The sequence below is a fragment of the Poromitra crassiceps genome, assembly GCF_964638095.1.
Source record: "Poromitra crassiceps genome assembly, chromosome: 18".
Taxonomy (NCBI): Eukaryota; Metazoa; Chordata; class Actinopteri; order Beryciformes; family Melamphaidae; genus Poromitra; species Poromitra crassiceps.
Genome location: NC_139636.1, coordinates 25,228,557 through 25,245,579, shown reverse-complemented (window position 1 = coordinate 25,245,579; position 17,023 = coordinate 25,228,557). Strand labels below are relative to the sequence as shown.

The window sequence follows — 17,023 nt, the reverse complement described above, 5'->3', positions numbered from 1 at the left end:
AAAAAGAAAATCGATCTGATAAGACTTGTCAATGTGTCTGTTTCTTCTTCTTCTTCTTCTAAACCTTGTTTAGTTGACTGAGAACATACATTGGTCAACTAGCCATGGTCGGAAGCTTCAAAAAAATACAGACATTATGGTACAGAATGTGAATATTGCCATGTGGGAAAGGCATTACCTTCTTTTAGGATCACACGAGAGTAATTGCACTACAATAAGCAGGTATGTACAGTATGGTACACCACAGCAAGCGCAGGAGAAGCAAAGGGGGGGTTGCCGACGACTGTGCAACACAAGTGTTATGAAGAGAACGCAGGGAGGCCTCGTAGGTTTGGAGGCAGAAAGTGCGAGGGGGGGTTTGAGTTTTAAGGCGAGTTGGCTGGGCTGAGGGTGGGGCTGGAGGCGTCGGAGCGGCTGTAGTCGCTGAGGGAGCCGGGGCGCGTGTTGCTGCCGCCGATGATGGCGCCCCCGTGTGGCCGCTTCAGCATGGCGGGCTGGAAATCCGAGTGGCGGCGGGCGTGTTTCATCAGGTGGTCGCTGCGCATGAAGCGCTTGTCGCAGAGCGGGCAGCCGAACTTCTTCTCGCCCGTGTGGGTGCGGTAGTGACGGGCCAGCTCGTCGGAGCGGGCGAACTTCTTACTGCAGTCGGGCCAGGTACACGGGAAAGGCCGCTCTCCTGTAGGGTCAAGGACGGAAGGAGACAGCTGTTAGCATTTCATGGAAGGTAATATCATGGCTTAAGCTCAAGCTTTAACACAGATTAAGATAGGAATCATTTATAAGACTGTTCAGGACGACTAAAAGTGTGAGTTTGTGACATATAAACAAATGGGGGGCGGGCACTGATATATATATATATTTTTTATCATTTTCTTTCTGCTTTTTTGTCTCCCATTTTCTCCCCAATTCTAATTAGCTAATTCCCCCCTGCTGTCCTGGTCGTTGCTCCACCCCCCTCTGCCGATCTGAGGAGAACCGTACTAGCACGTTTCCTCCGTGCAGTTGCCACCCGCTTCTTTTCACCTGACGAGCAGTTTCACCAACAGGATGTAGCGCGGCCGTGGGAGGAGCATGCTATTCCCCCCAGTTCACCTCCCCCAGAACAGGCACCCCAACTGACCAGTGGACGCACTAGTGCAGTGACCAGGACTCATACCCCCAGCGGCTTCCCACCCGCAGACACGGCCAATCGTGTCCGTAGGAACATCTGCTCAAGCCGGAAGTACCGCTGCCGAGGGTGGTCTCCGAGGTGGGAGGCGAGTGCTTTTTGCCTCTACACTCCCCAGACCCCCCCCCCCCTCCCGCCACCTCCCAGACTGTGATTATGAAACTGACACGCACAACACTAACAATGGCTTTGCACCAAACATCAGAAAGCAGTGATTCATTAAAAGGCGTTTACAGGTCGACAGGTCCTCAACACTGCCATGCATCACTCATATAACAGGTATTTTCAGAGATGACTGGGCCAGCTGAACAAGACTGGGCTGTTTGCTGTTTGTACTCCTCAACTGCGTCATCTTCAAGACCACATAACAGTCGAGGTATTATTGACAGGTCATCACATGTTTATCACAAAGAAACTCTCTGTCTGTCCAACTTCAGCAAAACGTAATCATCTCATCTTCAAAAAACACACTCTTCTTGAAATACTGAAACAATGCTATGTTTTGTGTCGGGTGCGTTGGTGAACTTTGGCTACAGATGTTAATGAAATGGAAGAAAGGGGAGGGATATGACTTTAAGTTCAAATCCCACATAAGCCATCTTTAAAGTCTTATAGGTCAAGTGACACGAGGAGGCTGTAACAGTGTAAGCCATGGGACTTGGGGGTAAATCACCTAAAACGGTCCCTGTGCTGGAGGAGCAGACGTACGGTTTAATTATCTAAGCTCCAGATGCTAATCATATTCACAATGGTTACCCAGCCCATTTTCCACCGTGCAACTATCTGTGACTGCGCACGGGAAATTATACCCTTCCCCCCTCCGCCGGGCAATAAAAGTGGGCTTTGACACACATCTACCCGAAGCCAGATGCTACTATATATCATGTTGTGGTTTGCTTCCATTCTGATGTGGAAACAGTGTGCGTCGTCGTGGAGTCCAAAACGTTGTCTCCTGCATTCACCGGCCGGTCCGGCTACTAACGCTCTATTCCTTTTGAGTTCCATTTCAGCGATTTTCTGCCCGACAATAGCACTCTAATTTTACCAGTGTTGTGACCTTGCAGTATTATCCCAAAGGGCAGCACATACTCCCTTTAATGTTACACTTCTTCACTGAGAAGAAGCTTCATCGTCACGTGTGTGCTCAACTCAACACCAGAGATATGAAGAGGAAAGAGATGCTGCGATGCAACGAGGATCGCATGACGAACGAGCAACATAAGGACCGGCTGCCAAATGCCATCTTTGTTCTGCGGTTTCCCCTCGGGGTGGAAAAACAGCGCTGTTCAGCATCAAACACTCTATATGCTACCTGATGCCAGTGGGCCTCATAAAGAAGAACTCAGTGCACTGTGAGCGCTGCGGTCCCTCCCCCTATACGGCATGCTTACAAAACACGCAGACAGACGGAGCAAGTCTAGACAGCCCAGTCTGTGTTCAGGCCTCAGACGCCTCACCTCAGCTCCAGACAAACTCCCTCAGCCCTGCCCACTGCAGTTCCTCCTGCTGCCTCTTATATAGGCCTCAGCCCACTGCAGTTCCTGCTGCCTCTTATATAGGCCTCAGCCCACTGCAGTTCCTGCTGCCTCTTATATAGGCCTCAGCCCACTGCAGCTCCTGCTGCCTCTTATATAGGCCTCAGCCCACTGCAGTTCCTGCTGCCTCTTATATAGGCCTCAGCCCACTGCAGTTCCTGCTGCCTCTTATATAGGCCTCAGCCCACTGCAGTTCCTGCTGCCTCTTATATAGGCCTCAGCCCACTGCAGTTCCTGCTGCCTCTTATATAGGCCTCAGCCCACTGCAGCTCCTGCTGCCTCTTATATAGGCCTCAGCCCACTGCAGTTCCTGCTGCCTCTTATATAGGCCTCAGCCCACTGCAGTTCCTGCTGCCTCTTATATAGGCCTCAGCCCACTGCAGTTCCTGCTGCCTCTTATATAGGCCTCAGCCCACTGCAGTTCCTGCTGCCTCTTATATAGGCCTCAGCCCACTGCAGTTCCTGCTGCCTCTTATATAGGCCTCAGCCCACTGCAGTTCCTGCTGCCTCTTATATAGGCCTCAGCCCACTGCAGCTCCTGCTGCCTCTTATATAGGCCTCAGCCCACTGCAGTTCCTTCTGCCTCTTATATAGGCCTCAGCCCGGACACACTGTGGCACGCACACATACAGACAGAATTATATACAGTGCCTATGTCACGCCCTCTTCCGGGTTCAGCATGGGGCCTGGACATTTCATTCCCCATTCATTTTCCCATAGACATTTCGTCTTTACGTGGATTTGGGGGAGGGGGGGGGGGAGCGATTCAGGTATCACGAGAGAGAGACCATACAACATTTCACTCTGACCCCCTCCTTTTTTGTGCAAGTGAAATGTTATACTATTCATTCTAAATACTCGTAATTCTAAATTCTGAATATAGCTGAATGGCTTTTATAAGGATTTTAAGCAACGTCAATGGGGAAAATGAATCGGGGAATGAAATCTCTTAGGCCCCATGCCGAACCCGGAAGAAGGTGTGACTTTAGGCACGCTATACACTTCCCACAGACTTGCAGATACGCCTCCTTTCTCCCACAATGAATTCACAAAACATCTCCTACTGTTCTCATTCTTCTGCTGGAGTAAACAACACACAAAAGAAACACAGAGTCGCCTTTCCCACAAAAAGAGTTACTATAATAAAGATGAAGAGGTCGTGCTCGTTTGATCCCATTTGAAAATCCTGGATCCAAACGTCCTCGGAGCATAAACATAAACATGAACATAAACATAAACATAAACATAAACATAAACATAAACAGACTAGATGAGCCTTTGGTTCCTGAAGGAGGGGGGACATTCAAAATCTTTTGAGGTATCCGTCCCATGTTAGAGACGCATAAAATTGCCTCTGATTTTCCGACCTTCTTAACAAGAGAAACAGCCTGCGGTGCCACCTGGCACGTTATTGGCTAACAAAGTCAAGCTAAGCTCTGCAGGCTGCTTAAGGCTCAATAACCAGTGTAAGAGATCCAACAGCATGAATATTTAAGCAGACACCAGAGAGCTGGGCTGAGATATCCAGTGTAATGGCCCTGATACAGTAATGCAGTCATAGAAGCATCGGGTATCCCACGGCAACTCACCGGGATGCCTCAGTCTATTTAGAGCTCACTGAGTTAGTAGGAAGAGGGAGCATAACAGGTATACTGCCCACCCCCCCACCACGCTGCTGTTTGTGTGCTATGACATTTAGGTCCAAACTATTATTACGCATTAGAAAAAAAAGAGCAAAAAGCAGCTGCTTTAATGTCAGCCTTGGAAGATCCACTTACATAAATAAAACATGCAATGCCCCAATTAATTATGCACTCGTTTCATAACACGAGGCTTCGATGAGGGTGGTAATATAAAAATATGTGGGGAGGTTTAGGGAACAAACACTTTGGTTGTAAAGCGGGGAAATGATGATAGGGGGCTATTACCCCCCAGCGGTCGACGGTTGTTGTCACTTTCTCAGATTGAGATATTTCAATAGACTGCAGCCACGCCCACTACTCAGCATTTCCATGAAAAAGAGACTCCAGCTGGCCACTCCCCCTCGCGCCTTTTCGTCTTCCCATCCAGTCGCAGTGCCTTCCCTTCCCAGCAGGGCACCATGACGACTGCGACGCCACACGGCCCAGCGATTGGCCAGCCCGCCTCTGCCAACCTGTTACATCCACGGGGGGGTGTGGTTTGGGTTTCTCAGGACGTGTGAGTTACAGGATGGGGGGAGGGGGGGGAGGGTTTAATTAGGGAGGCTTTTCCCTAACGAACACAGTGACCCAGTTACCCGGCGTACAGAGCGATCATGCATGCAGACAGACTGTAGTACCTCTACTAAGCACTAGTGTCCCCCTCTAAGGCGATACCATTATGTCACAGGTACTTCTTGTTATATAAGTGTTCCCTTTGGGGCCACTGGGTCAGTAAATAAACAACTCATCTCAGCTCCTCTGCCTCTGTGTCCCCCCTCACATTCATGTCTGAAAAACGGACTCCTGTGCCTCTGCTGCACAAATGGTTTACGAGTAATGGAGTCCGGGGGAGGGCCCTGGGGTATAAGGGACACTGCGAAGAGGAGATCAAATGGCTTTTTTGACGTGAGCAGCAGCAGCAGCAGCAGCAGCAGCAGGAGGACTCAGTCACCTCACCTGCTGCGGCTAGCTAGCAGCATTTCAGAGACGAGAGCAGAGGACATTCCTGATGTTTCCTCAGGCATGGGCCAAACTCTCACACGGCTTAGCGTCGAAAGGCCCATGTGAGTCTGCCATGAGAGTGCTAGAGTAAATAGCACTGTAGGCTGAGGGGGGGATGGGTAGAGGGGGTAAAGACGATACCGTTTCTGTGGATACGTGACAGAGATTACCTTGAAGTTAACATTGCTCTGCCTGCACAGTACGTGAACAGGAAATGTCTTTCACAGAGCTCAGAAGCCGACGACGACGACGACAAGGTGCACACTGAAGCAGTATGGACTTTAACAAGCCGAGTGTGTCAGTTAGAGAAGGAACAGTGGGGGTTAGAGTCTTATATACTGAGCATCATCAGAGTTAGCTCACCTCAGTCAGCGCTGGCTTAGTTGGCATGGCCAGCTTGGCCACATGAAGGCAGAGAGGGGCACCACCACAAACTCATCAGAATCCTATCATTTACTTGCATGTTTACAACTATGACCTGGAGCCAACCGGGAGCCAGCCAGCCAGCCGGCCACGGGGCTTCTGGGTAATACTAAAATGACTGCTCAGTCCCTACATCAGGTCCGTGCCATTACTGCTCACCAACGCCCACCCAGACAGGAGGACAGGGTTAAGTTCCCAGCCAACACTATCGCACGCCAAGGGAATATAAACACAAACATGTGTGTGGTGGAAAACAATAAATATACACTAAGGCAGAGCAGTCTTCCTTTTCATCATTGTGCAGGCAGGAGTACACATGCACTACATGCAGCCCCCACTTGCGCAAACAACAGCAACAAAGGCTTAGAGAAGTCTATGCGGTCTGAGGAAGAAGAAGAAAAAACACATCAGAGTTCAGAGCTGTTTGCGAACTGAACTCTGTGGGAGTGAGGCGTCGAATTACCGAGAAAATCCCTCCGTCAAAACATGTTTTCTCAGAGCTCCCGTTCACACTTTGATTCATGCGTCTGCGAAGAAGTCGGTCTCTGCAGGAGGAGCACCAGAGAAGAAGCCGCGGGTGGGGGTCAGGTGTTCGTGATGACCACGAAGCTTCAGCTCGTCGGGAGAAAAGCTCCAGAAGCAGCCAGCAGCATCTGATCTCTTCTCATCTTTTGTCTTCATTGAGAGAGGACCTTGCCTGCCGTTGAATAGGCTGCCTCCCCTTGTGGGCCCGATAGCTTGTCAGGTTGTGAACAATAGGAGCAGCCCGGCTCCCAGCGGGAGAGCCACTCCTGTAATGCATTTCAATCAGATGGGGCTGCACACGTACTGACCGTAACTCAGCGCGCTGGGCTCTGCACACACAGTGCACACGGGCCTATTGACATTCACCCACACAGACGTGCAGCTGGGGGTCGAGGGTAACTGTCTGACTCCTGCAGACACTTAGCCATAGCCATACATTACTCCATTGCGTTAACTCTTTGGGGGGCGATGGGATAGCTTGACTGCATTGACCAGCTCATCACATTTGCCTCAATTAGTCGGAGTGGGGCACTCTCTTTCGGCCTTGAGCGCAAGCTAAAAAAAACATTACCCGAAACCTTGTTGTGTTGCAGGCAGTCTGCTCGTCTTTTTAACCCGGGTTAACTAAACACAGAGGAGAAGCAGCTGCCTGCGGCCATTAAGGGGTGTTTACAGTACGTGCACAGAAGCACGGGGCCGGTTGGAGAAGGGATACCCTATCGTCCGTGACTCTCACTCACACCGTAACAATAGCGGCTCATTCCCGCTGATGGAGTCTGACACGGCGGCTCGTATGAGAGATAGATATCCCGGCTAACCCGCTATCAAACAAAGAGCCACAGCCCCGCTCCATCCTGAGAGAGAGGCCCCCACTACACAACGCATGCAGATAAGGGGAGATACAGGCTGGAGAGAGGGTGCCTACTGTCCAACGTCTTATCTGATACTCAGATGGACAGTGAGACAGGAAGATTTAAATGTCTCAGTAAGAAATAGTTATACCCTCCTCTGTCTCTCTCCCCCGAGGCTTTTACCCTATGCTCCACAAAGTGCTCGCCGTCTTCCTGCGAGGACCACGCCCCGGTGTGGCGTGGTCCTGCCGTGCCATGATCTGATTTATCACGCGGAGACGGGGGACACACCTTCCATACATACCATGAGGAATGTAAACATCCTAGACAGAGACAAAACGCTCCGTCTCACGTCCACACAGTACTGTACACGCAGCCATTCCTCCCTTACACAAGCCACGCTGAATTCACCACGCAGGAGGACAGAGCGTCTCAAAAGGTCTCAGGAGGAGGAGGACAGAGCGTCTCAAAAGGTCTCAGGAGGAGGAGGAGGACAGAGCGTCTCAAAAGGTCTCAGGAGGAGGAGGAGGACAGGGCGTCTCAAAAGGTCTCAGGAGGAGGACAGAGCGTCCCAAAAGGTCTCAGGAGGAGGAGGAGGACAGGGCGTCTCAAAAGGTCTCAGGAGGAGGAGGAGGACAGATCGTCTCAAAAGGTCTCAGGAGGAGGACAGGGCGTCTCAAAAGGTCTCAGGAGGAGGAGGAGGACAGAGCGTCCCAAAAGGTCTCAGGAGGAGGAGGAGGACAGAGCGTCTCAAAAGGTCTCAGGAGGAGGAGGAGGACAGGGCGTCTCAAAAGGTCTCAGGAGGAGGAGGAGGACAGATCGTCTCAAAAGGTCTCAGGAGGAGGAGGACAGAGCGTCTCAAAAGGTCTCAGGAGGAGGAGGAGGAGGACAGAGCGTCTCAAAAGGTCTCAGGAGGAGGAGGAGGAGGACAGAGTGTCTCAAAAGGTCTCAGGAGGAGGAGGAGGACAGAGCGTCTCAAAAGGTCTCAGGAGGAGGAGGAGGACAGAGCGTCTCAAAAGGTCTCAGGAGGAGGAGGACAGAGCGTCCCAAAAGGTCTCAGGAGGAGGAGGAGGACAGAGCGTCTCAAAAGGTCTCAGGAGGAGGAGGACAGAGCGTCCCAAAAGGTCTCAGGAGGAGGAGGAGGACAGAGCGTCCCAAAAGGTCTCAGGAGGAGGACAGAGCGTCTCAAAAGGTCTCAGGAGGAGGAGGACAGATCGTCTCAAAAGGTCTCAGGAGGAGGAGGAGGACAGAGCGTCTCAAAAGGTCTCAGGAGGAGGAGGAGGACAGAGCGTCTCAAAAGGTCTCAGGAGGAGGAGGAGGACAGAGCGTCTCAAAAGGTCTCAGGAGGAGGAGGAGGACAGAGCGTCTCAAAAGGTCTCAGGAGGAGGAGGACAGAGCGTCTCAAAAGGTCTCAGGAGGAGGAGGACAGAGCGTCTCAAAAGGTCTCAGGAGGAGGACAGAGCGTCTCAAAAGGTCTCAGGAGGAGGACAGAGCGTCTCAAAGGGTCTCAGGAGGAGGAGGACAGAGCGTCTCAAAAGGTCTCAGGAGGAGGAGGACAGAGCGTCTCAAAAGGGACCTTCTCAGTGTTCTCTCGTGCAGAGGTCACAGCCCTGCAAACGTTAATCAGATTAGCTGCAGATGTAGCGGAATAAATGACCTACATCAATGGCGGCCATTGACAGTGTATATGTAACCCCACCCCCACCCTGCTGTACTGCTTTGTACTGCACATCCCTCCCTCTGCGTGTGAGATGCGGTTGGTGGTTTTTCTGTACAGTGGAGGTGAAAAATGCAGTGTTCCACAGGTCTAGATCCCCGTCTTCCTGCCTTGGTAATCGACACCCCGCCACAAAGCTGCGGCCCAGGGCCTGGCCTCGCAACACTACACGCTGCTGCGCCCCCTCTTTTGCTTTGCATTAGTGCAGGCTGGAGAACAGTGGGAGGGGCTGGGGAACAGTGGGAGGGGCTGGGGAACAGTGGGAGGGGCTGGGGAACAGTGGGAGGGGCTGGGGAACAGTGGGAGGGGCTGGGGGGAAACGGACAGAGCACCTTTTATAGAACGACTCCAGAGCTAACTAAAGAATACATGAGCTCTGTGAGCTCCATTGAAAAGCGCACAGCAAGGCGACTGCCTGACAGGGGCCTTTCTGTATTATGAATGTCAACCATGCTTGGCTGCTTAATCACATTTGAATGGGCTGGTTGGTATATGCCAGCATCAGTCAGGGGCTATCCTAGCATCAGCTTTACATGTAAAGGTATAGGAGAACATATGGACAGCATGGACGCCGCTACACTCCCTGAACATGGCAACCTAAGCTGGTCACGGACTAGGATCTCAGAGAGAAATGGCAGCAGTACTACTGACCCAGCGCAGCGGATTAGAACGGGGCAAGATGGTAGTTCCAGTTTGGTTTTATTTACATCCCAGGGGATCAAGTAGATTTAACTAATACCTTGTTTCCATTGGACACATACAGTACAGCTACGTGTGACCTGCATGGGCAAACCAGTCATTTACAATAGCCCCCTTTGGGAAAACTGAATCTGATAGCAGGACAGAACGTTGGAATTTGTACATTGGTGAAGCCACGCCAAATTTCAAGTGTAATATCAGCAGACTGAAGCCCACGAATGGAGACTGGTTAGCGCCTCCTGACAGACAGCAGAATGGAGACTGGTTAGCCCCTCCTGACAGACAGCAGAATGGAGACTGGTTAGTGCCTCCTGACAGACAGCAGAATGGAGACTGGTTAGTGCCTCCTGACAGACAGCAGAATGGAGACTGGTTAGTGCCTCCTGACAGACAGCAGAATGGAGACTGGTTAGTGCCTCCTGACAGACAGCAGAATGGAGACTGGTTAGTGCCTCCTGACAGACAGCAGAATGGAGACTGGTTAGTGCCTCCTGACAGACAGCAGAATGCAGACTGGTTAGTGCCTCCTGACAGACAGCAGAATGGAGACTGGTTAGTGCCTCCTGACAGACAGCAGAATGGAGACTGGTTAGAGCCTCCTGACAGACAGCAGAATGGAGACTGGTTAGTGCCTCCTGACAGACAGCAGAATGGAGACTGGTTAGTGCCTCCTGACAGACAGCAGAATGGAGACTGGTTAGCTCCTCCTGACAGACAGCAGAATGGAGACTGGTTAGAGCCTCCTGACAGACAGCAGAATGGAGACTGGTTAGTGCCTCCTGACAGACAGCAGAATGGAGACTGGTTAGTGCCTCCTGACAAGACAGCAGAATGGAGACTGGTTAGTGCCTCCTGACAGACAGCAGAATGGAGACTGGTTAGCCCCTCCTGACAGACAGCAGAATGGAGACTGGTTAGTGCCTCCTGACAGACAGCAGAATGGAGACTGGTTAGTGCCTCCTGACAGACAGCAGAATGGAGACTGGTTAGTGCCTCCTGACAGACAGCAGAATGGAGACTGGTTAGAGCCTCCTGACAGACAGCAGAATGGAGACTGGTTAGTGCCTCCTGACAGACAGCAGAATGGAGACTGGTTAGTGCCTCCTGACAGACAGCAGAATGGAGACTGGTTAGTGCCTCCTGACAGACAGCAGAATGGAGACTGGTTAGCGCCTCCTGACAGACAGCAGAATGGAGACTGGTTAGCGCCTCCTGACAGACAGCAGAATGGAGACTGGTTAGTGCCTCCTGACAGACAGCAGAATGGAGACTGGTTAGAGCCTCCTGACAGACAGCAGAATGGAGACTGGTTAGTGCCTCCTGACAGACAGCAGAATGGAGACTGGTTAGTGCCTCCTGACAGACAGCAGAATGGAGACTGGTTAGTGCCTCCTGACAGACAGCAGAATGGAGACTGGTTAGTGCCTCCTGACAGACAGCAGAATGGAGACTGGTTAGCGCCTCCTGACAGACAGCAGAATGGAGACTGGTTAGTGCCTCCTGACAGACAGCAGAATGGAGACTGGTTAGTGCCTCCTGACAGACAGCAGAATGGAGACTGGTTAGCGCCTCCTGACAAGACAGCAGAATGGAGACTGGTTAGTGCCTCCTGACAGACAGCAGAATGGAGACTGGTTAGCCCCTCCTGACAGACAGCAGAATGCAGACTGGTTAGCTCCTCCTGACAGACAGCAGAATGGAGACTGGTTAGTGCCTCCTGACAGACAGCAGAATGGAGACTGGTTAGCGCCTCCTGACAAGACAGCAGAATGGAGACTGGTTAGTGCCTCCTGACAGACAGCAGAGCTGTCATTTGATGACACTGCAGGTGGAAATATGGCCTAACTGGGAGGGAAGGTGGAAATCCTGCCGTGTGGCGGACCGGGGCAGACAGACTGACCTCTTGTGCCCCAATAGAGTTGTTAGCCATCCCCAAGCCAGGGTCACGGAGGAGCAGCAGGAAAACCCCATCTCCACCCTGCCACCTCATCAGTGCCATCAGCCACACAGGAACACAGTGCGCTCTGTGCAGCAAAGCAGGCCAAAAATAAACCCAATGGCAGAGATGTAGTGTCAGTGTGTATAATTCCTGCTTCATTTTCCACGCGGAATTTGGGATAATTTCACGTTAAAAAAAAAGTCCATTAACCACAGTTATTTAACTAAAAATAGAAGGCATGCATGGAGAAGTGGGTCTATATGGTAGGAGAACTGTGTTGCCAGGTGGTACCACTTATTTTTTAGGGCGGTTGGTGGGAGGGGGGGGGGGGGGCTCCATGACTCTCGCAGTATTCGAGGTACCCCTAGTAACGCACAAAAGAAATTGAGACAAAACGTCAAACCAACTGTAAAATATGTCATTAGTCTCTTTGTCTTTGAAAAATATTGACCCTGTTCAAATAGTTTGGCCTTGCACACGGACAAGATGGCCTTCTGTGAGGCCCAGCTGTGTGTGGGGGGCACAGAAGGCTCGGCCTGTTCTTTCTGAAGAAGACATGACTGGTAATGAGTTTGTCAGGGGCCATCTCTCCTTTAGGGATGGTGGTTTGAGCAGAGCAGAGTAATGAGACTCCATAGAGAAGCCCCTGTACTCCATCACCACAAGAAAGACACGTCTTGAGAAAATGGGAAAAACATTAGAGACTGTTAGATTTCTGAGGACAATGGGTTTAAAATCAGTAGAGACTGTTACACTTCTGAAGGCAAGTGGTTTAAAATCAGTAGAGACTGTTACACTTCTTGGGACAAAGGGTTTAAAATCACTGGAGACTGTTACGCTTCTGAAGGCAAGTGGTTTAAAATCAGTAGAGACTGTTACACTTCTGAGGACAAAGGGTTTAAAATCAGTAGAGACTGTTACACTTCTGAGGACAAAGGGTTTAAAATCATTGGAGACTGTTACACTTCTGAGGACAAAGGGTTTAAAATCATTGGAGACTGTTACACTTCTGAGGATAAATGGTTTAAAATCAGTAGAGACTGTTACGCTTCTGAAGGCAAAGGGTTTAAAATCATTGGAGACTGTTACACTTCTGAAGGCAAAGGGTTTAAAATCAGTAGAGACTGTTACACTTCTGAGGGCAAAGGGTTTACGGTAATAACATTGGAGACTGGTGCCTTTCTGAGGGCAAAGGGTTTAAAAAATAAAAGAAAGAAGATAATTAATTAAGTGAAATTCACCCTTGCTGGGACTAGTGGTCACATCATGCCTGTTGCCTTGACTACAAACCTGAGTTTATCTGTGCATCAGCATTACGTGATCCTATTCTCCATAGTATAGGTCCTATACCCCTCTATACCATAGGAGAGAAAAGCCGCACCTCCCGCTGCAGGAGATCAGACAAAGCTGTCTGGTAACCTTAGACCCCCAAACTGCTGCGGATTCCACGCCATCAAACTCAATGCAGTATAATGAGCGATTTATATTCCGCGTGCAGCCATGTCTGCTACATCCTGGTGGTGTCCCTCTCACATGGCGCGCTGACAAACTGCGTTAGTGGAACCAACCTAAACTGAAAGCCAACTGCTCCCCATTGACAGGCCCTTTAAAACTGATCTCATCAACATGTGAGTTTATTATAGCACCGGGCTTTGTAATTTAGCTGTAATGTAAACCGAGTTGTACAACTAATGGATTAGTTTAGTCTCCACATCTGACAGCATCATTAAACTGTCGTCTGGCATGCGGTGATTCAAATCACAAGGTAGAGTCACGAGGTGCGCAATGGCACAAAGTACCGAAATGAGTATGGGAGTTGACTGCATTACAAACAGTGTCGAGGTCGTGTGGAGGTGAACATGAAATACTTTGCCAAAACGTTAGTGAACTGATGATTGTAGAATTTGATAGGTATGGTACATGGACGCAACAACAACAAAACGTGTTTCACCTATTAACTTCCATACTTTTCTCCTATACAATGGATGAGTAGCAATAATTGTAAAGTACTTCATAGTAGTTAATAGCTAAAAGGCGAATGTCCATAAATGACATAAAAGAGAAATTTCTCCTAGTATGGTTTGAAACAAAGAATAAGCCTCTCCCAAGACATTATTAAGGGCGAACTTCATTTTGTACTAATACTGGGATTGATTTGTATATAGTGTGAGGTAGCTATACATTGCCGCACAAAAAAACTAAAATGCAGTTAAGGTTCCAGTTCCTGATGCACTGTGAAAAACCATATACAGAGAGGATTGTAAAAGCTTCGACGACGATGCTTTGGGGCGTTACAGGAGTCAAGTAAGGACGCCTGGTCCCTGGCTCTTTTACAGTGTTCCCCCATCAATTAGATAGTGGTGGTTGGCTGTGGGACTGGGCAGGGATCCATGCTCTCGTTACTCTGCTAGTCGGGGCTGAGGGGAAGCACACTGTGTGCTAGAAGCTGGCTCACCAAAACACTGCAAGTTCGGCTGAGGCAAGGCGACTGAACTCAGATGACCCACATTCTCTGACTATCCAATCAAGTAAGCAGAAACAGACACTATTCACGGGACACAAACCAATTGCAGAGCCCGACACGGGAGTGTACCCCGACAGAAAGACAGGCAAAGGAAAAGCTTCATAGGCAAGAGAGAAGGGCAGGGCTACAGAGCTATAAAACAGCACTAAACCAGACCCAGACAGACATTTTTGTTTCTGCGGGGAAATCATTTCAGTAAGGTTACTGCGGGGGTAAGCCCCTCTTGTTTATAGGCTATACATGGAACAAATCAGTGTTTCATTCTCACAGTGTTGGACAATGAAACAAGGACTAAACAGCACTGCAGTCATGCTTATGCACCAAGCTGCAGCTGCTGTAAATAAGGCTAGTGGCAAGTATCCATAATACCAGATAGAATACATACTATTTGGACTGAAATGTAACAATATTTACCACCAATACAGAGTTACACCCACCACTCTATATTCCTAGTGTGTCTGTGATGCATATGATAATAATGATGTCATCATACTTTATAATATCAATCACAGAGGATGAGATGGAGATCGAGAAGGGGTTTTAAGCTGTGAGACAATTGAGATGTGGATTGTGCAAAAGGGGTTGCAGCTAATAATGTTCTATGTATTTTTGTATTCAGTGTAGTGAACGCTACAAGCTCAGCAGGGCTATTTCATGGCTTTCAGGTGGATATAGTATCATGTTGTAACATAAACATAGACATATAAAGCGTTCCCTGTGTGTTTCAGAGAAGGCCGGTATTCTCCGGTGTGTCTGAAAGGATGATGTTGGCCTAAAGTGTGTGAAGAAAGCATGACAGAAGTGGGCAGAGTGAGAGTGTGAGCTGCAGAGGGAGAGGCTGCTCCAGCCTCGGTCTGGGCTCTGCTAGCTGAGTCTGTTGCTGGCCAGATCAGCTGGCAGTCTGTCTAGCGGGGGTGTGGCACATCACAACAAAGGGCTTTGGGCAGACAGGCGACTGCACCGCTATCATCAACCCCCAATTTGAGTTGATCTACCTACACCCCCCCCCCCCCCCCCACACACACACACACACACAGAAGCCTATCCTGCGGAATGCAAATAGCAAATATGGAGGTCGAGCAAGGTCAAATGTAACACGATGACCTTTCTGCCTGCAGTGTGACAGTATAGGCTACGACTTATACTGGATTGATTGTTGGAACTTTGTTTTGCATGTCCGCGTGTAGTTAGATAAACCTATCTGATCAGTGCTACAAAGTTAGGCTACATCATGTGATGCACCCTATGTTGCTGAAGCAAACATTTTCTGATGGCATTAAACAGGCCAAAGTTTGACTTGAATTAACACGCACAGAGGAACGCTGTAAATGTGAGTTTTGTTGTGTATTTACTGCAGTGTCAAGTCGTTACAGTCCAATGCAGGGGGGGTGCAAAGAGGAAAGCAAGCAGTGACAAAGCTCCGACCGAGTCTCTCGAGTGGGAGTGGCACTGCTTTCGACTCCCTCCCCCCGAAATTAAAATGACATTTCGCAAAGTTGTAGCCAACTTTAGAGGAACAAAAGCGATTATAAACTGTACATCGGTGTAGACTAGGCTACATCTGGTGATCATTTCCATACTCAGTGGATACAACGATACAACACAAAACATGCCCGAGACCAGTCAATCATGCACCTCTTTAAAAACGTCGTTTTGACCGTAAATTAATATTCTTTATCGGTATTGTCATGCCATCCACTCTGTCATAGGCAACGGAACTGTAAGTCACGTTCAATACAGCAACAAACATTTTCACCCCAATGAAACTGACCTGTATGTGTCCTTAGATGGGCTTTGAGGTGTGATGATTTGCCATAAACTTTTTCACAACCTGAATAGTGGCATTTGTGCTTTTTCTGAGGTGACTCTTCTTCAATTCGACCCCTCAATCTTTTGCCTCTTTGTTTGAGCGAAGGGTCGGAGATGGTGGTAGGTGTGGCAGAGTTTCCATCATCTATCAGGATCGGCATGCTCTCCTCCTTTATTTTTGCCTGCTCGGCAACATTGTCGGGAGTCTGCTGGTTAAAATCCGCCAGGATCCGCGCCACCACAAAAAGAGAGGAGTTGTCTTTTACCAAAGGCTCTTTGATTTCCTCTCCGTTCTTGGAAGAGGACGGGATTTCTGGTTTAATCTCCCTGGTATTCCCTTTAGGAGCGTGGACAATTGCACGACTGGACATTGAAACAAGGCACTCTGCTGCAAAGTGATCCATTCTTTGTCTTTTGAAACAGCTCCCAGATCTGCTTCTTGTTATGACATTCAAAAAATAAAATGATAGCGTGTAAAAAGTACTTGTTCCGTGCTTCCCTTTGTGTGCGTGGTGGTGGTTGTGTTGAGGAGGAGGATGTGAAAGGAGGAGGAGGTTGCTCTCATCAGACAGAGAGAACTGACTTTATGATCTTACCCGGTTTCCCAACAATATCATCAACATCCTGTGAAAGAAACGTCTCGGGCAAAAACGCAGACAAACAAAAAGGCAAAGTCTCTGTTTAGTGCAACGACCCCGTTGACCACAACTGTGAGGAAAACTTGGTAACTGCCACTCCCATCGCGGCTCCAGAGCACTCTCTCCAGTCCAGCAGCATGTGTCTCTCTCTCTCTCTCTCCCGAGCGCCTGTTCCTGCCTGCTGGTTGTATCCATGCTGGGGGCGTGTCGACCGGCAGCGCTTGGCAGCGTCGTCAGAGGAGTCGCTCGATCATTGGATGCTGCATGTCCCTAAATGCACCGTGTCCCTAAATGCACCACGAGCACCTGCACCGCACAACTTCAGTCACTTGAACGTCTCACCACAGGTTGCTGCCACTTGCCACCGTGCATGCATCCAAATTGTGATTTCATTGGGGGGTAATATGTTGTACATTGCAGCCACACACAAAATACAAATTGATTTGAAATGTTGTATACTTTGACCTGAATTGCACACATATGGAGCTGTTACTGTTTCATAATATGCTCG

General features: G+C 49.5%; 1 protein-coding gene across 1 annotated transcript; it reads right to left on the bottom strand.

The window, feature by feature from the left end:
• Nucleotides 1-365: 365 nt before the first annotated feature.
• Nucleotides 366-16,308, bottom strand: klf13 (Kruppel like factor 13; the record flags this gene model as incomplete). The annotated part of the gene is made up of 2 exons (XM_083654277.1): nt 15,837-16,308; nt 366-676 (listed from the first exon to the last, which is right to left on the bottom strand). Exons 1-2 carry the CDS (start codon nt 16,276-16,278, stop codon nt 366-368), a joined length of 753 nt encoding a protein of 250 aa, XP_083510403.1. The 5' UTR covers nt 16,279-16,308.
• Between the last annotated feature and the right edge of the window lie 715 nt (nt 16,309-17,023).